The sequence below is a fragment of the Athene noctua genome, chromosome 16 (assembly GCF_965140245.1).
Source record: "Athene noctua chromosome 16, bAthNoc1.hap1.1, whole genome shotgun sequence".
Taxonomy (NCBI): domain Eukaryota; kingdom Metazoa; phylum Chordata; class Aves; order Strigiformes; family Strigidae; genus Athene; species Athene noctua.
This window is the reverse complement of record NC_134052.1, coordinates 205464-231378: the sequence shown is the minus strand read 5'-3', so window position 1 is coordinate 231378 and position 25915 is coordinate 205464. Positions and strand designations below refer to the sequence as shown.

At 41.1% G+C, this 25915-nt stretch overlaps 2 protein-coding genes across 2 annotated transcripts in view; one reads left to right on the top strand and one right to left on the bottom strand.

Annotated features, from left to right (window-relative positions):
* Window positions 1-21379, top strand: part of RBM39 (RNA binding motif protein 39) — a 32580-nt gene extending 11201 nt beyond the window's left edge. The window contains exons 5-17 of the mRNA XM_074919880.1: window positions 3526-3591; window positions 3700-3753; window positions 5165-5282; window positions 5901-6053; window positions 6579-6716; window positions 8286-8351; window positions 9794-9998; window positions 10174-10251; window positions 15867-15899; window positions 17056-17131; window positions 17295-17400; window positions 20200-20278; window positions 20377-21379. Coding sequence (XP_074775981.1) covers window positions 3526-3591; window positions 3700-3753; window positions 5165-5282; window positions 5901-6053; window positions 6579-6716; window positions 8286-8351; window positions 9794-9998; window positions 10174-10251; window positions 15867-15899; window positions 17056-17131; window positions 17295-17400; window positions 20200-20278; window positions 20377-20477 — 1273 coding nt within the window. The 3' untranslated portion in view covers window positions 20478-21379. The remainder of the gene's footprint in view (window positions 1-3525; window positions 3592-3699; window positions 3754-5164; window positions 5283-5900; window positions 6054-6578; window positions 6717-8285; window positions 8352-9793; window positions 9999-10173; window positions 10252-15866; window positions 15900-17055; window positions 17132-17294; window positions 17401-20199; window positions 20279-20376) is intronic.
* A 1915-nt stretch (window positions 21380-23294) lies between these two features.
* Window positions 23295-25911, bottom strand: ROMO1 (reactive oxygen species modulator 1). The gene is made up of 3 exons (XM_074919882.1): window positions 25838-25911; window positions 25131-25261; window positions 23295-23485 (listed from the first exon to the last, which is right to left on the bottom strand). Exons 2-3 carry the CDS (start codon window positions 25259-25261, stop codon window positions 23377-23379), a joined length of 240 nt encoding a protein of 79 aa, XP_074775983.1. The 5' UTR covers window positions 25838-25911; the 3' UTR covers window positions 23295-23376.
* Window positions 25912-25915: the final 4 nt, after the last annotated feature.

Genomic DNA, 25915 nt, shown 5'->3' with positions numbered 1-25915 from the left:
TTGAATTGATGCTTTCATTTAACCAAGTAGAATTTTAGCATTTAAAATAGTTTAGTGCAGCACTGGTGTAGGGCAACTAGGTGCATCCCTGAGGCATTGGTACTGACTGTTGGGTAGCCAGTAGTTGGCTGTTGTTCACTTGTAGGTCATGGATGATGCTGTTGAAGTGATGTACATGCTAATGTGATTCTGGATTTGTACTTTTGGCCTAGAAGTTGTGAAGGAGAAGGACCTCAGAAGATAGGAGGGGGAAGAATTCTTAATTTCTTGTTTAGGACTCTTTGAGGCAGATGTTCACCTCTAAAAGCTGTATAACAGACGCTGACTTTCAGGAAGACACAAGTTCTGGAGATGAAGCCTTCCATACCATCAGACTCCTTTGAATCTACAAAAAGGGTGCTTCCATATGAAGAAACCATCTCTGTAGCAGTTCCATCAGCTCAGAGTTTCACAAGTAACTACCAGAATGCTCTCACTGGTTGGAGCATTTGAATCTGGATTCTCACCTTGTGGGGCTGTTCAGACAGTTCTGGGTTGGTGGTACTTCAGGCAGTGTTGTAGCTGGCTGCAACATTGAGTTCAGAATGCTTTGTGGCTATATTTTTTTTAAGTTTTATTTTTTACTCTTCCTCCTCCTTATGATCTTTCTTACTGGCTCTATTAAGGCCCCTTTTCAAGCCACTATTTGTAAACCAAGATGATTTTGCTGCCAGGGGTGATGTGGAAGCATCTCTGCAATAGTGAGAAGAGAAAGTCTAGTATAGGTAATTCAGAAGGAAGAGTGTGACAGAACCCGAGGACTTTGAATTTGTCAACTTTAAGCATGAGATAGTGATTAAATGTTTTAATTTTATAAGATTGGGTGACTAGCTTGCATTGCTCAGTGTTCACAGGGTTTTAAAGTGTTATTCTTCTCACCTATCTTGCTCCTTCTGCAGATATATTATTAGGTCAGGAGAAAGAACTTCTTGTTTAGAAATCTGTCTGATAAATACCAGCTATTGCTAACATACAAGTAGAAGGCACTTAGACTGTTCTGTTGCTATTCTAGAACGAAGAATTTGGGCAAAGCTGCTGGGCAAACAGGGTTATTACATGAGGACTGAAAGTGCATCATGGTTCTCCTGGACTGTTAGCCAAAGCTTGCCTTGTGTGAGAATTTTGTTGGAGTCTTGTATATGACTGAGCAGGTGAAAGCTGATATTTTACTGTCTGCTGATCTGGCTGTTGTTCTTGGGCCATGTGGCATCACGTAGGTTGAGGAGAACATGTACCTAGCTGTGCTTTGGCTGTACGCAGGACTCCAGTGCATTTGGCTGATGGAGAAGGTAACCCCTGGACGTAAATTGCTTGTGACTTGGTACTTCCATACATGATAGCAGGAACTGGGCAGCAATTGCAAAGAGTTCTTAGGCAGTAGGAGGAAAGAAGAAAATTCCCCTGAGATCAACAGCTTTACAAACAAGCCTCCTTAGGAAAACCCAGAGAAATACATCCTGCAGAGTACTGTTAAAAAAGGATCCTCAGATGGTAACTTACATCATCATCTTGCCCCAGGCAGCTTTTTGCTCAGTCCATTCCAGTGGTCTGTTACAGCTTTAGTTTGCTGTTTGTTTTTTTTTTACTGTTTCTCCCATGTAGCCATATAAATAAGATACTACTTATTTATCGAGTGAAAATGGAAAAGAGATTTTTGGAGTTGTGGGGGGATGATTTTTTTTTCTTGGGAGTTGTGTGTATTTGAAAACTGTTATTGTGTATCTTCTCAGGTTTTTTCATTAGGTTAGGACAAACACTTAAAACATTTCTTTCACTGTTTCCTTAAAAACTCATGGTCTTGATTATTGATCACCATTTAGTTGGTCTGCATGTTAGTATTCTGGAGTAACTAATGGGTGTGTCTTCCTGCATTTGAATTGAAATGAAGAGCACTGTGTTTTACATCAGGAAGTGTGTAAAGATGCAAGACAATCCCAGCTCTGGTAAGCAGCCAGCCTCTGGAATTAGTACCAACATTCCAGGGGCAGCTTTTGGCAGTATGTGTCATAGGCACTGGGGAACCTGAACCACGCTCCCAGCAGGCATTTCTCTGAACTTGAGTAGGAAGTGGAGTAATTTATCTTAAGCAAAAAAATTCTGTTTTTGATCAATAGTGATCTCATCTCAACATGTGCCTATTTTTAATGTCTTATTTTCTCTTAATAAGTAGTTTCTAAATGGTCTTTTTTTCTTTATTTTTTTCCAGTGTCATACAGGGCCATATTTCCCTTGCTTTAACCTGGCCAGCACGGTTTTGGATCTTGGCCCACTACTTCCACCTGTGTCATGACATCTTTAAAAATAGGCATTCTCCTCCTTGTTGTGGATGCTGAGTTTAACTCTAAGCATTACTGCTCCACTGAGTAGGAAGAAGACTTTTATCAGACCAGTTGGTTGGCTAAATGGATTTAGTGAAAGACTCCTTAATGTCGTCAGACTGCCGTGTCTTTCAGGGTGTTTTCACATCAATTTATAGCCACAGCAGAAAGAATTAATTCTGTGCCGATGGAACGACAAACCCCCTAGCATTCAGTCTGTGCAGCAGTGCCTCTGCCATTCAGTGGATATACAGGAAGAATGTTAACAGGTGTTGTTCTTTGCCTTGTATCTACAAGGAGATAAAATTCAGGGAGAACATGATAGGATGAATCTTACTGTTCATGTCACAATCTTTTACCTGTGCCACAATAACTAGCAAGAGAACTTTGTTTAACATGGAAGCTATGGGCAAATTGCCATTTGTTGTAACAGCCTCTGTGAAGCCTGGAGAACTAAAATTAGATTCAGCCAAGAGACTGGATTCCTTCTGTGGTGACATGTTTATATAAGGCTAACTGCTGGCTTAAATGGTTCAGTGTTTTGATGTCCATTAAAAACTTTAAGTAAAGGAAGCTATATTTACATATTCATAGCACTTTAGTGGCTAGAGCTGAGACAACATTAGTGAATATGTCCCTTGCATATGTCTGCAGGAAGCTACTGTGTTTTCCAGTTGCACCTTAAATTTCACTAAACTTTCAGTTTTAAAATGTTAAGCTTTAGCAGATAGTCTTGCCAGCACCAGTTTGCCCAAAACTCTGAGGCTGAGTTCCAGGCCATTAGGGTACTGCTTTGCAGTCATCAGTAGGTAGAATATGCAGGTGGACAAAAAAAAAACACATAAAGAAGATTACAACAGTAACTGTATCTCACAATATTTTGCACATACAAATGTGCCATGTCTGGCTGGCTCATGATTCAATCCTTCCTTGGAGTCCTGCATATTCTGGGGTTTTGTGATGCAGGTGAAGCTGAGCAGGGAGCCTATTCTGTGCCTTACGGTTTGGGGTGCTGCATGTAACTATGCATGTTATGGGTGCTGCTAATGGAAAGTGTTAAGTTCAGGTACAAGGGTGGGTGAGCACTTGCAGTGTAATGTGAGCACAGACAGGAAGTCTTGAATTCAGGTACTCTGGTGAGTAATGTCTGTCTTTGCTTTTGCTATAGTTCTGGTCCAAAATTCAACAGTGCCATCAGAGGGAAGATTGGTCTGCCTCACAGCATCAAATTAAGGTTTCTGAGTTTTTTTTCTACTTTTTATTTATCATCAATAGGTTTTGATTAAAATCAGACTGGTGTATTTGAAGGTTTTCTTACAGTCTCTTTAATCTCTCTTTATAGCAGGCGACGCTCCAGAAGCAAAAGTCCCTTCAGAAAAGACAAGAGCCCTGTTAGGTAGGAATTTTCACACACATTTGGATGGGTTTTTTGTGCAGTTGGAGTTGGAAGAGTAATGGTGAAATAATGCATGACTACTTGCTCTCCAGTTTATACTCACAAGTAATGCTGGAATTCATGCAGAAAGCCCACTAGAGGAGAGCATTGAAAACATGTTGCTTTCTCCATGTCATAAACTGTCTCTCTCCCCCACCCACCCCCAGCGGTGTACAGTTTTAAATAATACCAGTTTGCAAAGCATGTCTTGCTTTGCTTTTTGTGTTTCTGTATTCTCAAATCTTTCTACTGTTAATTGTGATTTAAGTTGGCTAGCTTTTCTGCTGAATCTTAATAATGTTAAATACAGAATGAAAAAGTACTGCACAAGTGCTTCGTTTTCCTGTTCAGCGTATATGGATGTTATTTGTAGAGAAGCCAAGCACCACTGAAATCCAGGAGGTGCTTATCCATTCTTTCGCTTCTCATTTAAGGGAATTGGATTTAGATAGCTGCTAATGAGCTTAGTCTCCAAATTAATGCAGTTAAATTTAACCAGTCTTGCTTTGTTTTTTTTTAATTATTAGCAAACTCTCACTGAGACAATGTAGGGGTTTTTTTATGTATGTATTCTCAGTAATATTTAAAAAATACTTATAAAAATGTAAATACATATTGCATGACTGAAAATTCAGTCCAGGCTCAGGCAAGCTAATTCTGTCCTGTACTTAAGTACAAGTCAGATATTTTTTTTTTTAGACTTGAAGCTTTAACACCTTAAAAGTGGTGCATCTAATTTCAGCTAACGGTTGGTATTGAAATAAAATTAATTCAGTGCTTCTGGTGTCAAGGATGAGAGTAATTATTCACTATTCGTACTTTTTTATGACTTAGCTGAATCTAAAGTGAGGACTGGGAATTCTGTTTGTATAGATGTTAGTATTGTTTATGCAGTGGCTGTCATGACTCCAAAGTGACTGGGTGGATGTTGCTTTGCAAACTAAAATCTTACCAAAAAAATCTGTATTACTTGTCTGAGAGTCCAGACAGCTAGCCTTTGCTAATTAGTCCCATTTTCCTTTGTTTTCCTGGCCTTTGATCTTTTTGACTGCAGGCTCTATAGTGCTACTGTTACCTGTTCTGGACAGTAGCAAATGACATCCCCGTTTGATTGGGGCTTCTGTACTTAAAATACAATTTTATATATTTTATAGTTGAAACAGGATGTTTAGTCATGTTAAAGTAGTAAATTGTATTACTATCATATTAATACTAGGTATTTGGTTCTGAACCCGTGCCATTTTTAATACTGTGGATGGTTTTCTTTCCCCATCAGAATATGAAGTAGTGATACTTTTAAATTCCATGCATGGTTCAGAGGTGAGTTACCTTATTTTGGATTATTTTTCTAAGTGAACTTTCCTCTTTTCAGAGAACCTATTGATAATCTTACCCCTGAAGAGAGGGATGCTCGAACAGTATTTTGCATGCAGCTGGCTGCAAGAATTCGACCGAGAGACCTGGAAGAATTTTTCTCTACAGTAGGGAAGGTAATTAATAGTGAGGTTAAAATGATACTGAATACTTGCTCAAGCTGTCCTAGTACAGGATTGATACTCTGTAGAATTGTAAGCAAGTGGCTTTCTGGAGCTTCCTGTACAGGTGAAAGGGGGGATGAATGATCAGCTAATTCTTAAAGGGTCTGAGCATGAAAACATAATGTACCAGGAATTCATTGGTAAGCATGTGATGTGATGCAAAACATAGCAATACAATTCTGATTCAAACAACTGCATTTCTCAAAGTTTGTCTTTTGCAGATAGGTCTGCAGTTACAGTGTCATTTAAAAATTCATTTAACTTTTAATTTTGAAAACTTTTTTGTTCCATCAGCTGTAAGGTCCTGGCTTAAAGCGTTATAGTGCTGCAAGTATTCTGTTGCCCCTGTTCCTGTAGCATACTATGTTTGACTTTGAATGGCAGCTTTTAATGTTAGCTTGCCTCTGGGATATGTTTGTTAAGATAGGTTTGTGCTACTCAAGTTTTGTAGAATAATTACAAAGCCGTTGGCTTGGCAAATAATTGTCTGGCTCTTAATACCTTTCTGAGAAATGGACTGCATTAGTCTTTTCTGTTATCTCTAACAGCATTTCTGTACTTGTCTTTCAGGTTCGTGATGTTCGAATGATTTCAGATAGAAATTCCAGGCGTTCAAAGGGAATTGCCTATGTAGAATTTGTTGATGTTAGTTCAGTGCCTCTGGCAATAGGACTAACTGGACAGAGAGTCTTGGGTGTACCAATCATAGTACAAGCATCACAGGTAAGGAGTTGTAAATGTCATTTTTGTTCATGTTGAGTAGTGCCTCTTTTATCTTGCTGGAAAACTGTTTGAAAAGTTGGTTACCACTGAACATTTGGAAAACCTTAACAAGACCGATTCTAAAGGGGCCTTTGTTTCCCATAGTTGACAGGCAAATTAAAGCAAATCAAAGTGATATAAATGCATTTTGAAAACACAGATGTTAAGACAGTAGTAATAATGAAACTGTAATAGTGTTACAGAATGGTAGTATATATTATGTATGCTTTCCAGCATAGGTAAAAAGTGTTCATTTACTGGATACAAGCCACAATTCTGCATGAAATTGTTCAGTTTGAGGGCTTCTGGAAGCTTTGTATACTTGATTGTGGTCTTGGATTTTGTAGATTTTAAGTTAAGTCTGATGGATAGTGTGCAGATTATAAAACAGCTTGTATTTTTTATTGAATCTGATAGATTTATAGTGCTTATGTTAGGGGTTTTTATTAAATTCTTACAGAAGGTGAGTTTTTCTTTTTCCCTTAGGCAGAGAAAAACAGAGCAGCAGCAATGGCAAATAACTTGCAGAAGGGCAGTGCTGGTCCTATGAGGCTCTATGTGGGATCACTACACTTCAACATAACTGAAGATATGCTTCGAGGAATTTTTGAGCCATTTGGCAGGGTAAATTTTAATTTGGCTTGTGTTGCAGTAGTTTATTTGAAAAACTTAGATTGGTTGTGGAGTGCTTGCAGCTTCTGGAAATAATTCAACTTCACACCTGCAAAACATTGGTTTCTTTTTCTCACTTTTCTGTGCCTGTACACTCACGAGGCTTCAGTTCCATAGTTAGTATTTCAGAACAAATCAGAACCTTGACTTGTCATGTGATCCAGTGATTTTAAATGGCAGGTCTTATGAAAGAAAGCTGAGAATTCAGTGAGTACCTAAAATTACAAAACAAAACACAAACCCCCAATATCTGTATTTTCTATCCTGCTTTTGCAGCTTGTAAACATCTCTCCCCATCTCCCTGTGATCGTGAGCCCTATATCACAGGTTAAAGCACAAAGCACAGAATTGGGTCAGAGTTATGTTCACTGTGATTGTAGTAGTTTCATCTGTTTCTAAGGATTTTTTTTAAGTTTTAGCTCATGTTGCTACCTTGAACTAGTGGTATGTCATGTACAGGTCTGACACAGGCCCCTTTTCACTCCTCATCATTGGGCTCTGGTTTGCAACATGGTAATACGGTTTTGTAGAGAGAGTTGCAGAAGTCAGCAGATTGAAACTGAGGTTTACGGTGGAGTTATAACAAATATTAGCCCTACTGTCCTAACTAAGGTAACTTGGGTATATCATTATTAGATAGGGGGAGAAAGTAGTATGCTTAATATGCTGTTAATAGAAAATAAAAAATTACCAAGTCCATTGCTGTTTTTTCTTACTACCTTTGGTTATTAATCCTGCCTCATACATACTGTAACAGTGCTTTTTAGATGCTTTTTTAAGATTCAATATGTGTATGCCTTTAATTCTGTTGTGCAAAAGCCTGGAAAATTGCATCAGTTTATTAAATATTAATGCACATGACTATTCTTGGTTTGTTTTCTCTTGAGGTCTGGCAGTAGGATTAACGTAGTTTAGGAGGCTTACTGTAGAGCTGTGAAGGTTTTTTCCTTCTGATTCCATATACTCCCATCGTAAACTCAGTTTCTCCTCTTACTTCTCTGTTGCTCTCTCTTCCCAGCACTTCTTATGGCTCATGGATGACTTACTATGTTTTAAATTCAGTATCTGTAAACTTCTAGGAGTTCCCATATGCCAAGAATTATTTAAAATATGCACCTTTTTCTTCAAGTCCCTTGTCAAAGACATGCAAACTGCTTTTCTTACCTTAATTGTTAAATGGAGATTCTCAGTATATGATATTCTATGACTGTAGTGTTTCAGTTAGGATTTGATGATGTCTGCATACTCTTTGCTAGAATTTTGTGTCAGGACCAAGCCTCTGCCTGTAGCTGGACTCAAAAGTGATGTACAATTTATCCTTTATGTCTACCTGCTTCTGGTTTAGTATCAAAATACTTACCTAGCTGCTTGTGCACTAATTTTGACTTGAAGGACTGAGAAACTGATTTTAAAAAAAATTTCTATATGTATATTTGGCAGGGTTGTATTCAGGTTTTGTTGTGCTATCTTGTGTCTTGTTACAAAATGTCTAATAATAAACAGCTTTATTCTTATTTTTAGATTGAAAGCATTCAGCTGATGATGGATAGTGAAACTGGACGCTCAAAAGGATATGGATTTATTACGGTACGACTGGAGTTGCCAGACTTCTTAGACATTTCTGAGTATAACCTTCCCATGAAGTAGTATAGGTTACTCGACAGTCTGTTCAGTCTCATCTTAGAAATGTCATGTTGCAGGACATACAGCAGCCTTTTTCTTTGTGCCGGTTCTCTGTGGGTATTGTGAGTCCTGTGAAAATGATTGAATTTGAGATTTTTAGGGGAAGTAAGTTTCAGAGGTTAAAACTTTCAGTTGAAAACATCTTTCCTCATGACCCTTGGACACATGATTTTGTGAACTTGGGTTTCTTGATTGACCTGGCAATTTGTCAGGGGGAAAGAAAGTCTCAGCTGGGACCTCTGGCACTTGGTGACAAGTGAAACCAAGCTAACTATATGCCCAATATTTGATGGTTTTAACACTGACAGAATATTAGTATATTTAATTTGATGTAAAGCAGAACATCTGTTAAATAGCCAGTAACTGCATGGCAGTTACAAGGTGAAATTCTGGGGTTTCAACCCCAAGCCCCAAATTAAGGTTGACATGTGGGTGATTCCCACAGCCCTTCCCAAAGGGGGGTGAGTTTGCCTTTAGGCTTCCCTCCAGGGTGCAGCCGGCCTGGCAGACAGAGCCATTGGGTAAAGGAGCCCCAGGGGTCTGCATTAAGTAACCCAAGGTCAGGTGTCCCCCTTAGGGATAAAAGCTGGGACCACTGCAGGAGGGGCAGTGTCTGTGTGTGAGGGGGATGCCCTGTGCAGAGTTCCCTGTTGGGGAAGGACCTCCCGCCTCCCTGGGACTGGGCTCCAGTCAGGTCTGGCCTTTGTAAACGCGGGCTGTGTAGAGATTCAGTATGTGGCTTCCTTGGTCTTATGTGTTTGGTTTGTTGACTCGGTTGTCTCCTGTCCCTTCTATGGGAGACTGCATGTCACCATTTATTCCACCATTGTTGGTCGTGCGGTGTCGTTGTTGGGGTCAGTGGGATTGATGTCAATTATGTATAATCTGACTGACTTGTTTGTACCCTCAGCACTCACCCATGTACTGACCCTTTTGTATCAAATACAGTTTGGTTATTGGTTCATCTTTATGCTGGCTGTGTCCTTTATGCTAGGCCTAATAATCGGGAAAACACAAGGTTACAAAGGAAGTGACTGTCGTTATTGGAAAGTGTTGAAAGGGAACTGCAGCCATGACTTCTGTTGATTGCAATATCTAGATGCTCTAGCTTCGACAGTAATTTATATTTAAATATATTATTTTCTAAATATGAGAAAGTAAATATCCAATCTTGTGTGTGTTCAGTTTAAATGGAAAATACAGAGCACATTTAGGTTAGCTTGTAACTACCTTTACCTTAAATCTAGTGTTTCTCACGTTTATGTAACTGTGGCTATTACATACAATAGAAGTGGTGTTGAATCCTGTAGGCAGAATTACTGAATTTTTATTTTTCCAATCTACAGTTCTCAGATTCTGAGTGTGCCAAAAAGGCCTTGGAACAACTCAATGGATTTGAGCTAGCTGGTAGGCCAATGAAAGTTGGACATGTAACTGAGCGCACTGATGCTTCCAGTGCTAGTTCGTTTTTGGACAGTGATGAGTTGGAACGGACTGGAATTGACTTGGGAACAACTGGTCGCCTTCAGTTGATGGCAAGACTTGCAGAAGGTACGTGTGATGATAGTAGGCAATGTGTGAAAATACAGAATTTGAGTTAATACACCTCACAGAATATCATGCTGAAAGTATGGAATGGTATTTTTAAGCTTTTGACAAAAGTAAGACTGCATCCCTAAGTAAATGAAAAGTGCTTGCTACAGGGTATGTTCATATTTTGCTCTAGGTACTGGTTTGCAGATTCCCCCAGCTGCACAGCAGGCTCTGCAGATGAGCGGGTCTTTGGCATTTGGAGCTGTGGCAGGTAAGAAACGATGACCTATTTATTCTTCAAAAATACTTCATGCTTTATAATTTCGAGACAAGGTACTTAACTACATTTTGTGGTCTTTTAAAACGAGAACATAGGTTTTACACATGTTTTACAGACTTTAGAACATGCAAATCTATGAGCAAATACACAGTGACAGTATATAATTGAATGTGATTAATTTTGTGTTATTTTTGGCAACTCTCTTGTAGTTTAATTCATCCAAGTCTTCATCTCTTTGTCTTTATTATTCCCTGTGCTAATGGGGACTTTTATGTTCTAATGCAGTGTAAATGTTGACTGTTTAAAATGGCAGGCTTATAATTGGAAGGGGGTTGACCCTTCTGAAAAAACAGAGCTGTACCAGCGCCAAGAAGATTATTAGGACTTTATGGGGAACACGGCAACTAAGACTACAGTAGTGTTAGTTTTCACACAGTGTTTGTCCTGGTAAGGACACTGTCAGGGAATGTGTATGTTACTTGCAATTGTCCATAGTTTGTGTGTTCTGCAAGGGGGTATGTTGAAGTGTTACCGAGACTTCAGTCTGTTGCAAGAGGGAATGAGGCTGAGGATATGATTGCTGCTGCTAGTTCATAGTTGGCCTAAACAACACACTGTCCAAGAGGGCTTCAGAACTAGAGCAATGAGTAACCTCCTGCAGGAGATAAGCAATTTGTAGAGTGGAATTTTTTCTTGTTATTTTTTATTAATACAAGAACAAGGGGGCTGAATTGTCGTAGCAGTAGAAAAGGCTTGAATGTCACAAATGACTATATGCTGGAATGTGTGAGAAGTGTTAGAAAGCAACAAAGAATAGGTGGCATTGTTTTATTTGTCTTCCAGCAGACTTTGTGACAGAAGTGATTCGAACTTAAGGTAGACCTGAATCATGTTACTGAAATCTAGGTTTTAAGAGCACACACATGAAACTGTGGACAGTTGCTAAAAGAGTATAATAGGGTCTTTGTATAGCTATACCCTTGGAAGGAAAAGGAACTGGCTGGTGAAATTACAGTGTGGATTGAGGAATTAGGTCTTTTCCTATTTGAGAAGAGAAAGAAGACAACACAGTGTCAAGGAAAAAGCATATCCAGTCCAGAAGGAGAAGGATATGTAAAACACTGAAATTAGATCACCTTTAATGTACGTGATAAAGTGGTATGACAGTCTTGCTTGAAAGTGAGTGTAGTCAGTGAGAAATGAGAGAAATATTTAAAAAAAAAATACCAAGTCTTTCCCCACCCCCATATTTGAAACAAACCAACCGAAGAAATCTAAACTTCCAAAATGGGGAACATGGCTGAAAATGCTTGACACAGCTGAACTGTTGGGATAGCGTAGAATTGGGGAGACATTGCTGTGGAGGAATAAATGATAAGGCTGAATATAGGTTTTTGAAGAATGTGCATGTTGAATAACTGTAGAAATAAAAGTGGTAGGAGCAGCATTGTTTATTCCACTTGTATTGTACAAAAGGAATAATGCAGAAGTAACTTTAGAAAAAGATAAAGCTGTTTACTACCATAGAGTCATGAGCTATCCCCAAAGTGAGATTTGGTTATGGATTAAAGATCTCTTTACTCTTGTTAGAGAAAATTACTACCAGGAATTATGTCATTATGGGAGACTTTAACTTCCCTGATACAGATTGGAGAAGAATTGCTAGTAATAATGGTGGGGCCCAGATATTCCTGGATGTGATATCCGACAAATTTCTTCATCAAACACTCACTGACTCATGAAGAGGGGATGCTATTTTAAACTCAATTTGGTAAGTAATGAAGATGTTATGGGTGAGAATAGAAATGACCATTGACTTGAGGGATCATTAGTTGCTCAAGTTTAAATGGAAGGATAAACAAAGCAGGTCTGTAAGTAAGGCTTCTGATTTCAAAAGCAGTGGTTGAAGAAACAAGGTAATAAAGTCATCTGGTCTAAGCAACTTGGATGTTTGCACAGGCAGGATGTAAAAAGTTTCTTCAGTTCCCAATTGGTAATGCTGCATTGGATCTTTATTCTGCAGAAAGAAGAAACAGTCCTGTTAGAAATGGGCTCCACACCAGCCTGGGTGATTAACTGTCTCAAAAGAAAGAGCAAATAAGCACAGAGCCTATGAAGAATAGGAAAAAGAACTGATAATAAACCAGTATTTTTAGTTTGGGAAATTGATAAAATGAGAATTACCTGCTAACAGTCAGATTGAGTTAGACCTTGTAAAAGCATAGATGAGTATTTACCAACTCGTGAAGAGGGAAAATAAAAAGGAGGCAGGGCTGACGTTGAAGAAAAGTTACTTCCAGGATGTTTCAAAATAATCTCATTGTCTCAGTTTCTAGTGGGAACACTGGTCATAAAGTTTGGAATTTGAGGAGGATAAGCTAGGAATATGTATTTTAAAAAACCAAATTATTCATAACGTAGAAGCAAAGCCAAGAGCTGAAGAGACTTAGTTCAGAGTAGTAAGAAAACACATCAAATTAATAAGTAGGTACATGAAATACAATGTCTGACATCTGGTATTATCGATAAATATTTTGAGTCTGTGATATATATATATAGATATATAGATGGAGTATCTAATTCTAGATTACCTACACTTGAAGAGTGTAATCTGGCTGGCTTCCAGTCATGTTACCTGACTTCACTTCCCTCCCTTCAAAAGTCATACTAAAGATGGGTAAACTGGAGAGTATTATTAAAGTGTGACATACTTTCAGAGGAACTACATTAAGACTTAACAGTCTTGGATTAAAACTGACCTTCCTAGACAGAGAAGCAGTAGTAGAACTCTCTGAACTTCTGAGCTGTGTCCTTTGGAAGTTTAGAGAAGTGAGTAGTACAGGAAGTACAAGATGTGTGAAGAAGATGGCTCAAAGAAAGAGGGATTTTTTTTGGGTGAAAGCTGGGAAAGTTAGAGGCTGTTGTTGAAGCCAAAGTTCAGGTGTTGGGCTGATCTTGTTTAATATATACATGAATAACAGTGGTCAGCAAGAGTAGGAGTGAGGTAAGTAAATACGTGTAGAGGTGCTGTCAGTGGAATCTTGGGGTGTTGTACATTGTTCACCTGTTCATGATTGAAACAAATTCTAGTTGTATAGCCTGGGAGCTCAGCAGTAAAAGATGGCCAAGGAGGAGGAAAATATTTAAGAACTCCAGTTTATCAGTGAGTGAATATGAACTGTCAGTGTGATGCATCTTTGAAAGGGCATCTGTGTTCCTAGAGGTATCATACTTGAGCATGAGAGATGTAACATGTACACATGAACACTTCTGGTCACCTGTGTTCAAGATGGGTTGAATCGAGCTAAAATAGGGAAGCTAAAAAGTTTGTTTTATGGGGGACCGAAGAACTTGGACGTTATTCCCACAGAGAAAAATCCAGCAGGAAAAAGGATTGAAACTAAACAGTTGTAGCTGTGTACTTTTCTATTTTCCAGTAAATTCCATCTAAAAATAGCCATGAGGCTATAGAGCATACTTCTAATGCTTTGTGGGACAAAACATCCTTTTGGGAAGGAACTATCTGTTTATGAAAAAGATTGAGATAGTCTGCTGCAGTAGAGGAACAAATAGGTGTTCTTAGCCAGGACCTCGATTTGATCTGCTATTCTGTTGTAAGCAATTACTTAGAAAACTGGAGAATACTTGGCAGGCTTTTGTTTATTTAAAGATAGCTGTTTCACAAAATGCTTTGGTAGATATTTCTGTATTTCTGCTTTCTCTGTACTAAGCGTGTACTTCTTAGTTATGCTGAACTTGCTGCTTTCATAGAACATATATCCAGAACATACTGAAAAAGTTACTTTGATCATAACTTGGCAGATGTATTAATTTTAGTTTCCACATAATATTTAAATTTGCATGTAGGGAAGAATAAGAGTTGACAATGAAGTGACAATGAATTTCTAAATTCAGAGTGAATTTAAAAGTGAGAGGATGATTCTTCAGTCATGACCAACAAGAAGGTTCAGTTGGTTGATGAAAGATTTGGTAGGCAGGGGATTATGTTTCAGAGGTGGTAGATAATTAACCTATGAAATGTGTTGCCAAAAGATACTGTTAGCTGATCTTCCTGTGTTTAGAACAGATTTGATTCTTGTTCCTAGACAGAATTTGAACTGGTGATCTGTGTCCATTTGCCACATGTGGTGCAGGTGGCCTGGAGCATTTGGCTTCAGAGCCCCAGGGTGACGGGCGCCTGGGGAGTTCAGCTGCTCATGATGAGTGTGTGCAGTTGTGTCAGAATTGTAGAGGGAGAAGTCTCTGTCCTCATCTAGAGAGATCTAGGAGATCTGGGGTTTTACTATTTTTAAAACATACTTGTTTACAGAAACATTTGCGTAGTAAATAACTAGGTAATACGTACAGATTTGGCCAAATCCCTGTACTTTCTGCAGAGAATACAGGCCAAGATAGTCCTTCCCCATTATGGTATTTCTCTGTGGAGCTGAGGATTTCCTTGTGTTCCAGATCTAGATGGAAAACATGCTAAACATAGTCAGTTCTTGTTACAGTCCAGGCCTCAGAGCTTGCTCCTTCCATCTCTTACTTTTCAATATGGTTCCCAGTATGTGTTCTATTATGGAAGTCACTTGGGAAGGCACTTGGGGGAGACACTTGGCTTCAGGGCTCTCACTGCCTAATACTTTGAGCAAAAAAATTTCCTTGTGTCAGTCCCCCAGTATTGTGGAGGAAGATTTATTAGAAAGGGAAAAAGTATGTTGATATTTTAAACTTTCAGGTATTTCCAAGTAAGCTTGGAAGCTTATTTGGGGGTCCATCGCTTCATTGCTTTCTAAACAAGTGATTTAATACGATGACTTTAGTCTTCTAACTAAGCCTTGTGTTCCTGTGAATTGAATTTGAACTTAAGTGAAGAGGCTTGTGCACATTTCTTGCACTCTGTTGATTTAAAGATGTCAAGTATTGGAGTCATATACTCAAAAGTGCTTAGAAAGTCTGCATTTGTCTGTTCCCATTACTTCACATGGGGATGTCTATATATTGTCAAACAAGTAATTAGTGTTTTCTTGGCAAATTAAATGTACTGAACGTTTGAAAATGTTTTGAATTTGAAAAATAGAACTTGTGTCATTGTGACACTTACATGAAAAGAGAGCAGGTGAAATACCATGTTATTCTACTTGAAATTAAATTTGATAACGGCTTTCAGAATGTTGCATTTGGATAACTGTCCTTAAATGCTTTCTATTAGTAAAGATGCTAAACTTCTAATGCCTGTAAGAATTGCTTTAATTATTTTCTCATGGAACAGAATAATGTCTTACAAAGAGTTCAAGTGCAGCAAAGGCAGGGTGGAAACAATACATTGAATTAAAGGACATGGTCATGTCTTTCCTTTTAAGATTGTTTCTTTTTGAAATATGTTTACCTTTGTGGAATCTCTTATCAAGAATGGAATGTTCTAGCTGAGAAGCTGAAATTAGTGAAACTACTCACAACTAGAGAGGAACAGTGAGAATGGGTTGAGGTACTTGAACAAGCTCTTAACCACAAAAATACAACCTGGCTGGCAGGTAATGGTACAATAATGCTAGCAAGCGTACTGATTAACTTCTGTATATTCTTTTTTTTTTTTTTTTTAGATTTACAAACGAGACTATCTCAGCAGAATGAAGGTAAACTAGCATTTGATATAAATTGTCACCAGTAGGTTTTGTTGAAGATACCTGTAAGTGAAATGCTTCTGGTGTAGAGTTTGCCAACAGCCTGAGAAATTATATTGTGTTAGTGTTTTTTATGTCTGTAGGGATCATACTATCGGTTATTGACTGAAAATAACAGAATGTATTTTAAACACTTTGCCTTTTCTTAGTAGCATTTCTTCAGTGTTGGTAACATTCCCCAGCCATATGTTAATCCTAGAAAATGTGTGGGTTTGTGGTTTTGTTCGTGGGTTTGGGTGTGGTTGGGTGTGGGGTTTTTTTCCTGCATTAGGCATAGGGACTAGAGGTACCATTTGAGAATCAGGAGTTTGGGGTTCCTGTCCCTGGGTTAGTCACTGTCTTACTTGTGCAGCCCTTAATGTCTGTATATGTAGAGAGAAGGTGGCTGTTAGTTAAATTAACAGCAGCTTACAGCCTAGGGAAAGGGCAGCTTATAAGACAGTGCTTATTTTTAATAAGATGTACTGTGATGAGCAACAATAAACGACAAGTAATAATTTCATAGTTACTGGGAAAGAGTCTAGATCTATTCTACAGTTAAAATGTTTATAATTTTAGATGTCAGATACTTCCTACGTTATGCGTTTCCAAGGAACAAAAGTACAGATATACTTTTTTGAAGGGTAATTCAATGTGCTTAAAATATATTTTGAGAAATCTCAAAGATATGTCTGTCACTTCCTGTGAAGTCAGATGGGGTGGTGCTACTCCATCCTGAGCTGCTGCTTGGCTTCCATGAGGAGAAAAAAATTAAAAGGTGCTGCTGGCATCCAAATCAGGCAGAATTTTTAGATGCATGTGGGGATGCATATATCTGCATTTAAATGTTTAAATTGACAATGCCAAAACTGACGTACGGAGTTATCTTTTCATTTTTCAGTTTCAGTTGTAGTGCATCTGTGTTATTTTTGGGATTAATCAATTTAAAATTTCTCTATCATAGTGTCTAGTTACAATTTTGCTTTCTTGCCTTCGACTTTCTGTTTAGTTAGAGCTGTTGCTACTATTGCTGAACGTCGGGATTTTAAAGAATAGATAGAAGACACTCAATTTGGAGCAATGCATAGTGTGTTCTTAGACTTGTTACTGTTTCTTTCCATTACAACAGTTCTGGCTGCAGCTGCTTCTGTACAACCACTTGCAACACAGTGCTTCCAGCTTTCCAACATGTTTAATCCTCAAACGTAAGTGATTTATTATTGGCTGGTTTTGTTTAGCATTTGTTGAAGACTTTAACATCTGGGAAAGGAATCAGAATGTTGCAGAGGTTTTTCTGATGGGTTTTGGGGTGGATTTTGTCCAAGTGATAACAGTTCCATCTCTGTCCTGTTCTTCCACTCCCTACAGTGAAGAAGAAGCTGGCTGGGACACAGAAATTAAAGATGATGTGATTGAGGAATGTAACAAACATGGAGGAGTTATCCACATCTATGTAGACAAAAACTCAGCTCAGGTATGCCTGGTTCCAAGGAGAGACTGAGTGGATCTTAGGAGTTTTGTTGCTTCGTAGTGTATAGAGGGAGCATTACAAATACTATTGGCTTTTTCCTAAACTGAATCTAAATTTCTGGAAGTTATTTTGTAGTTTTTGCAGGATGTAGGTTGTCCCCTCCTGTTTTTAGTTATTGTCTGTAACTTGAATGCAGTTTTCTGGTGCTGCAGTCCACTCTTAGATTTACACAGCTGAAGTTACTGTGGAAATACAGGCTGAAGAGTAGTGACCCCTTTAATTCTGGCATTTGGCTTTTCCCTTAGGCTGTGCATATCCCAAAAGCCAGGGTCTTACACTTTCCTCTCTTTCTAGAGAGTACAGGCTTTAGCATGAGGGACACCCTGCTCCGGCAGATTCAAAATGTGCAGTTAAACGCATGTCTCATCTCGCGCTTGGAAACAGTTGCGCTCACTAGTAATGTTAAAGGCTTGCAGTGGGCAGTAGGAGCACCTAGATTTATAACAGAGGAGAAGAAAAAGGGCTACTGATGCAGATTTAGTTATAGGTTAATGCCTGTTTTGAGGGACTCTCAGCCTGCATCTTAAAAAGGCTAGTAATACTTTTTTGTTCTGTGTTCACTTTGTTTACACAATCCCCAGACTGCTTATCTTTTCTCCTGCATTTTAGCTCTTAAAATATAAACTGCGGAAGGTCTGTAAAGAGATGGGCCTGCTTGAACCTGTTTTATATAGAATTCACAGCTCGAACTGAAGTACATTTTTCAGATGCTCACATAGTCAAATTAATTTCTGACTGTCAGACCCTGGAAGCAGCCTGATGTCTTCCCTTCTGTTGTGCGAGGCTGAAATCTACACTACTGCCACTGTTACTATTGCTTAGATGGAATTGTGGTGCCCTGGTGATGCACTTGGCACTCAGAAACCTTTGTTATAATTTACTGCTTCTTCAGAAGACTGTTGTCACCTGAAACCCTTTCATGGGGATTACTGAGATGTTAAATTAGAGATGATCTTCAGTCTGGTACATAAACCAACATACTCTTCCCTAGCACATTTTTAATCTTCAAGATCACTGGTATGTTGGGAATTCTGGGCTGATGGGAGGTGTAATAGAAACCTTTCCCACAGTATGTTAGTCTATTACTATCTTAGAGGAAACAATGTCCTTTGACAGATAGGGGAAAACAAAACAAAACCCCAACAACAAAAAAAACCCAACACACAAACCCCCAGAAAAACATCACCCTCAAATGCAACAGCCCTCAACTGTACCTCATGTAAGTTTGAGCACATGGAGCTACAAATCTGCTTCACGTTTGCAAGTAGATTTAAAAGAAAAAACATGAGTTAGCTTTGTTATGTGAAATCCACTTAGTCACAGTAGCAGTGATAACCTAGAAGTAAAATACCCACTGATACTTAAAAATACTGTGTTTGTATGTAAGTTTCCACTGTGCTATTCTGTTTTCCAGGCTTAGATTCTGGTCATGTTATCTTTATGTGTTTTCATCTCCCATCTTTTTAGGGCTCTCTCCCAGACAACCAGACTTCCCATGCTAAGGGCTGTCAGTAATCAGCCATGAAGATGTGATTTGTTGTGGGTGAAAAGATTGCAGTCCCAGCTAAACGTGTGGTCTCATGTACCACACTAGTCTACACTGGTGTGTTAAGGAAAACTAAGGCTTTATGTTGTTGTATCTCGTTTCACCATTTAAGCAGCTGGGATGCCTGTGCAGGGGGAGGCTGAGAACAGAACTGTGCATGTGAATTGCTTAGTGCCTTAAACATCAGCCCCTGATCTAAAGTTCTGTCCCCTGTTCCCCCCCCACCCCGAGAAATGAGTTAGATCACAGGGGGAATAGTTAGTACAGTAGTACAGCCAGGCAAAGGCTGCTAAAGGGAAGGCTGAGTTCTGTTTCTTAATATATTCTTTTCCTGTAAAACCTGTTTCAGCTGGAATCTGATCTGGTTCAAAAATTACTGGTAGTAGTCTATTTTTAAGCAGGCAGCCAGAAAAATGCATTGCACCTTACTGTGGGTGTCTGTATTGAGCTGTTGAATGTGAATACTGCAGTACTCTGGATTAGGCTGGTTTAGTGCTTAATCTGCAGATAGAAAACTTCAGCTATCTCTGGCAAAGTTAAAAGATCAGTCTGTCATTCTCATTAGACACCATCGTAGGCTCTTCTTGCCTTGCTGTGATGGGTTTTTCCCTTAGTCTCAGTCTTTGTTCAGGTAAAGACAGACAGATGCTGAAGTTCATGTAGGAGAATTTTTACAGTACCAGTTTTCATTGAAGTGCTGGACATCCTTCCTGCTCTGGGGAATGGGGAATGCTTGATTCCTTGAAAACCAGACTGAACTTGCCTATCTAGTTAAGTATTTCTGGTTAAAGTTGGTGATTTACAGAACTTTATGGCTAGCCAAACTGTGCTTTTCTGTTTTTCATGAGATTTGTAATTAGAAGCCATTACATGCTCTTTCTGAAGGGTCGTCATGAGCAATTGAGCAATCCATTACTAGTTGATTTCAGATCAACCTCGCATTTGGTGTGTTTTGCAAATCCTATTTATAAAAGTTTCATGCCAAGATAACTGTTAGAGTTACGGTGATGCATGTCAGTAGAAAGCTGTCCACTACTCTGTTTCGTCATGCTTGTTCTGCGTTACTGGTTGATACCAGCAGACACCAGTGAGGCAGGTGTGCCTCTGTCACAGCCACACTGAGGAAATGTCTTGAAAATAGATGATGTGGGACTTTTTCCAAGCTTCTAATGGACTGTCACACTTCTGTATTACAGGGCAATGTGTATGTCAAATGTCCTTCAATTGCTGCTGCCATTGCAGCTGTAAATGCGTTGCATGGGAGGTGGTTTGCAGGTGAGTGGATTTCATGTAGAGACCTACATTTTGTCATTATTTACAGAAATGACCAAATACTGTTTTTTTTAAAAAAAATTTTTAAATCTTCTGATTAGGTAAAATGATTACAGCAGCGTATGTACCTCTTCCAACGTACCATAGCCTTTTTCCAGATTCTATGACTGCAACCCAACTACTGGTTCCTGTTCGACGATGAAGACGGATTTAGTCAGTTTTGTACATAGTTATTTTTTGGAGGAAGATTGAGTTATCTTTTATTTAGATAAAACTAAAGGAAAGGATTTAATGTCATTTTGTGTACACTTCCTGCTACCTTTAAAAAATAAAATGAAGTAAGCAGAAATGCAGTGTGTTCATTCTCCCTAACTAGCATTTCCACTGTATACAAAGCTGTTGACTTCTTGTTCTGCCTTGTAATTCTTGTACATTTACTAAGGTGATCTGTAGGAACTGAGGAGTAGCTCATAGAAAACAAGTTCTCTGTAAAAGGCAGATGGGACATAATGACATTTTTAATGTTTCACAAGCCTTTCTTTTAATGCAGCAATTACATTTTACATTTCACTAAATGTAGGTGATCTGCTAAAGGTTAATATCGGAAATAGACTTTATGAAGGGACATATTTAGTGTTTTGTATAAATGGGAAATTCAAAAGGCTACTGAAAGCTGATTCTGGACAGCCACTCAGCTTGCTTTGTGCTGAATAATTGCTAAGAATAGAAGGATTGAAGGGTTTTATTTCTTGATGGTAACTTTTGATTAATGTATCTGTAAAAGTTTCTTTGTAAATACTGTGTGAGGTGTGTCTAAGTTTCCAAACAAAACGATCTCTGCATTTCCACATAAGTTTCTATGTATGCAGTGTGGCACAGTTGAAGGATTTCAGCCAAGTCTGAAAGTTGGTAGGAAATACAGAAACGTGTTTTGTTCTGGTTGCATATAATCTTTGCTCTTTTTAAGCTCTGTGAGCTCTGAAATATATTTTTGGGTTACTTCAGTGTGTTTGACAAGACAGCTTGATATTTCTATCAAACAAAGACTTTCATATTGCAACAATCTTTGTAAGAACCACTCAAATAAAATTCTCTTAAAAAGGCCTTCATGAAGCTTCATTTCTCTGCTTGATTTGAGTTAAGCAGTGTATGCTGAAGACTGGAGATACTGCTTCTCTTGCAGAAAATGCAGGAACTGGTGCCTGCTGTTTTAACCCTCTGCACTGCAGCTGTGGTGGTGGAGAGCCTGTGGGTTCTCTCCCTGGCCAGGCAGTGGATGGTTCTTGCCCTGTTTCGGGCCTGCTGAAGATTCACTCGAGAGAACTCCCCCCTGCCCATGCCCACCCCCATCTTTCACAAATGGTTGTGCGTTGTGGGGATGTAGGAGTGATGGATGTTGCCTTGTAGGTTTCTGTAGGGAAGCCTGCCCCAGCTGACTGCCCTTTCTGTGTACCCCTTTCCCACTGCCCGTCCTTTTGTAGCCACTGGCTAATAAAACCCGTGCTGACAGGTGCAGAGGGGGTGTGCCAGCCAGGTGCTGGAGCTGGGTGGGCAGGGACGGTGCCAGGGCCCACCCTGCAGTGCTGCTGCTCAGGGAGGGGCAGGACTGACTGCTGGCGGTCCAGGGGGAGCTGGGAGGAGAGGGGCTGGGCAGCTGTGGGGAGGAGCCAGGAATGTTCTGGAGGTGGGTGTCTGTGTGACATGGCTGAAGAAAGCCAAGTGTGTGCTTAGTTGGCTGGTTTTAATCCACTGGTGCCAGTCAGTAAAACCGAGCTGTTACAGAGCAGTTTCTCCAAGGTTACCAAGCTCTATGACAGCAGCTGGCTTTTACTGGCAATTTGTGTTTCCTTTAAAAATGGGGAACAGCACTTGTACTAGGTAAATGGTGTACAGGTGCTGGCTCCGGTTTCGCTGCTGCTGACCTGTCCTGCCTTTAAACAGAAATGGAGAAGCAAAGGTAAGCCTTGTTTCAAAAGGCAAATAATAGGAGCTTGCAACACTAAACTAAACATTTCATAGTTCAGCTGTAGGCAGGGCTGTGGGCTGGTGAGTGTCAGAGTAAATCCCCTGTTCTCCTGGGGAGGTGTTCAGTGCCTTATGGCCACATTTAGAAGTTTCTGGTAGCACAGCTCCTCAGGTGAAGCCCATTCCCCTGCCAGGGGGATGGAAAAAGCTGCTGCCTGTTCCTGTTGCAGCCCCAAGCCTTGCTGCTGCCCTTCCCTTCCCTGCACAGTGCTGTGCCCCTGCCCCGAGGGTGTCAGACTGCACCCTTGGGAGCAGGGACAGGCCTGGTCCAGCTGGGCTACTCTGCTGCAGCACAGCTGGTCCCGAGGGCAGAGCCTTAAGAAAAGCATTGCTCAAGGCTTGACAAGGACATTAAACTCCTATCTGGTGTCAGTTATCCTTGTGACTCACCACAAAATACCTTTAGCTGTCACAGGGCAGGAGCAGTTTTCCTTCTTCCAGTAACTGAACGATTCCCAGCTCTAGCAGCGTGCCCACAGCTGTTCTGTGCTGTTCCCTGACTGCTCCCTGCACCCGTGTGCTGCCAGGCTGGTGGGAAGTGCCTCAGCTGCTCTAGTTTGCCCTCAGTTGCCAAAGGACTCACCCAAGTTCTGCTGTCCTCAACTCTGTGAGGGTGTTTCTCCGTATCTCAAGTTTCAGTGGAACTGGGAAATGGGGCCAGCTTCGACCCACCTATTTTTGCAAGAGGAGAGAGATTTGATAGGTGATCTGAACTGGCCACAGAGTAACTCTCCTGGGCTGGGGAATGCACAAATGCAACAGAACAGCTCCACATCAACACATGACAACGTGAGCTGCCCAAGTTCCACAGGGAGAAATGCGTGCACTGTACTTATACCTGTCAAATAGGAACTTTAATGTAGAACAAAGCATTATTAATTCTCCTCATCATGGTAGTAAGAGATGGGAGAAAAGTAGAAATTTGGTAAAAAGCATGTTTACAATCAGCAGAGCAAGGAGGAAGGTGCTTCATCCCTTCATGAAGAGCTCTCACTTCCAGGTATCTACAGATTTTATTAAGGAACAGAGGGGGAATGGCTGGAGGGGACGCTCTGGGATAAAACCCAAACTCCAGGTTAGCAGCGGATTCCCATACCAATAGCCATGAATGTCCCAAACGTCCCACCACTCTGCATCATCGTTTTGCCAACTCCACCCATCAGCTCTCGTCCTCTCATGCCAATCCTGAGGTAAAGAAAAACAGGAATTATATAAAAGCTGGAGCCTGACAGGTCACAAACATACAGCAGAAAACATCTAATACAACCAGCTAATGGTTGCCTGAGCACCCAAATCACCTCCTCTTCAGTCTAAATGTAAAATGGTACTTCCTGCCTCCACAAGGAGACTGGCTGTGGTGCCCCATGCCTGAAGTACTGAAAAAAAAAAAAAAAAAGGGGGAGCTGTTCTTTCTGGGGCATTTGAGTGACCCTTGCCACTGTCCCACGTGTATTTTTTTCCGGCAGTGGTATCAGCTGATGCTGTACCCTCCTGCCACGCCACCAGCAGGAACAGTTTCACCTGCTAGTACCCCAAATACCCCTAATTTGGTGAAAGAAAAATTACACTGTCCAAGTATTTGACTTGCCAGAGAATAAAAAGAGTCTGAGCTTGTTGTATTAGCATGCTGTCTGGCTGCAGTGGCAGTATTTTTAACACCACCAACTTTAAACTATGTTGTAAACTCACTTCCTATTTACTACTGACACCGTATTTTTAATATGAGAGAAACTTGGAAGGCCTACAAGTGTTCAGAGGCATTTCTGTTCTTCAGTCCCCCTTTACTTGAGGTTAGACTGAAGCAAAAAGAATTGTTCCATCTCAGGAAGCTCTTGTAATAGTTGGCTTTTAAGCACCGTAGTGACTGTAAGGTCTAAGGAATCTAATGCACTTGATTCTTAAAACATGGAGGTTTTCTCTCAAAAATGGTACAGCAGACGTAATGTAGCTGTGTCATTCAAGTACAACAGAACCACTGTCACTGCTTCTTCTAAATACCCAGATCTGTATTTTCTGGTAGCATTGCACCATTTACAAATACTCTCCATGATCTGAGAGAGATCAGAAAACCTTTTAAACTCTTACCAGGTTAGACTTTGTGCCTTTTCCTCCCTTTAGGCTCACTACCAAAGCATCACCTTTCTTTAATCAGAGATTAAAAAACCTCAAGCAGAAAGAATTTGTTTCACTAATTCTTTTCAAGGATATGTGCCAAAACCAGTCAGTGAGCAGTGCAAGAGCTAACTTGGAGCAGCGGGCATGGTTTGTTTCCATGCTGGGGAGTGCTGGTGGAATACTGTCCCTCTCTGATTCACAGTGAGACTGTGCCAGAGCCAGCCACAGCTCTGCCTACACTCCTGCAGTTAAGACTCAGGGTCAGTACGGTAATTGCCTCCATGCAGGGGTATGGGACAACCAAAGCACCCACGATGCAGATACCTAAGAGCTTGCAGAGTAGCTCAGGAAGCTTTACAGTGAGGAGAGGGCTGCATGTGTAACTGCACAGACAGTTCATCCAGCTCCTGGAGCTATCTTCCACAGCCTCAACTTCCCAACGCAACCTCCCGCATGAGTGGCAGGACAAGGTCTGTGAAGCTGCGACCTCCTCGTAGGCAGCTGACCCAGCGGCGCCGCCGCCAGACCTTCCCATCTGAGGCTGGGCTGACAGCAGGCTCTCGAACTGAGGCTAATTCAGGGCCATGGGCAGTTTCACCTATGTGATGACACAGGACCAGACCCACACCTCCCTTCCCAATCCCAGAGTGGGAGCATTTCTCTCTGGCTATCGCTCTGTCACGGCCTGTCCATGGAAGCCGTGTCCTCTGCATACCTGAGGCAGGAAAACGTGCCGAACAGCGCTCCTGCTGCCATGCCCACTGCAAAGCCCATCATGAAACCCATCTTTACTCTGTCAAAGCAGCTGGGCTGCGATTGCCCATATGGGCCCACGGTCACAGGCATCTAGAAAAGAAAGCACAAGCCCCCACATAGATTTACTGCTTTGTCCATCACGTTTCTACAACCAAACTGTGACAGAGAGCAGGCCCGCAGGTTTCGAAGCCTCTCCCAAGCGTAGTGCTGGAGGCTTTACAGGCTTTCAGACTTGTTTCCTCGTCTGTCAAGCAACAAATGACAGGGAGGGAATGCCAGTGCCTTGACGATGGCCCCGTTTCGCCCCCAGCAGGCCCCGGTGAGCGCCGCCGTCTCCGAGAGCTGTTTCCGGACCTCACTGTGTTCTGCAGCTCCTGATAAGCCGCGCACGACGCCACATGGCAAAGCCTCCGCCGCCGGGCCCGTCCCTGCGAGCCGCCACCGGCCTCGGAAGCAGAGCAGCGAGGCGGCGGACCTGCCCTCCAGGAGGCCGAGGCGGGGGCTCAGGCCGCGGGCCGGCCCAGCGGCTCCCCCGGGAGGGGCGGCCTCCGCCTCCCGCAGCAGGGCCCGCAGCGCCCGTTTCACCCGGCGGGTGCTTCGGCCGCGACCCACCCCTACCCTGGGAGACCCGGGGGTCGGCCGCGGGACCCCCGGGCCCGCCCGTACCTCGCTCTCCCCGGCCGCGCCGCGCCCTCCGCCGCTGCCTAATCCGGCGTCCGCCTCCGGCGCCCGCTTCCGGCGTGG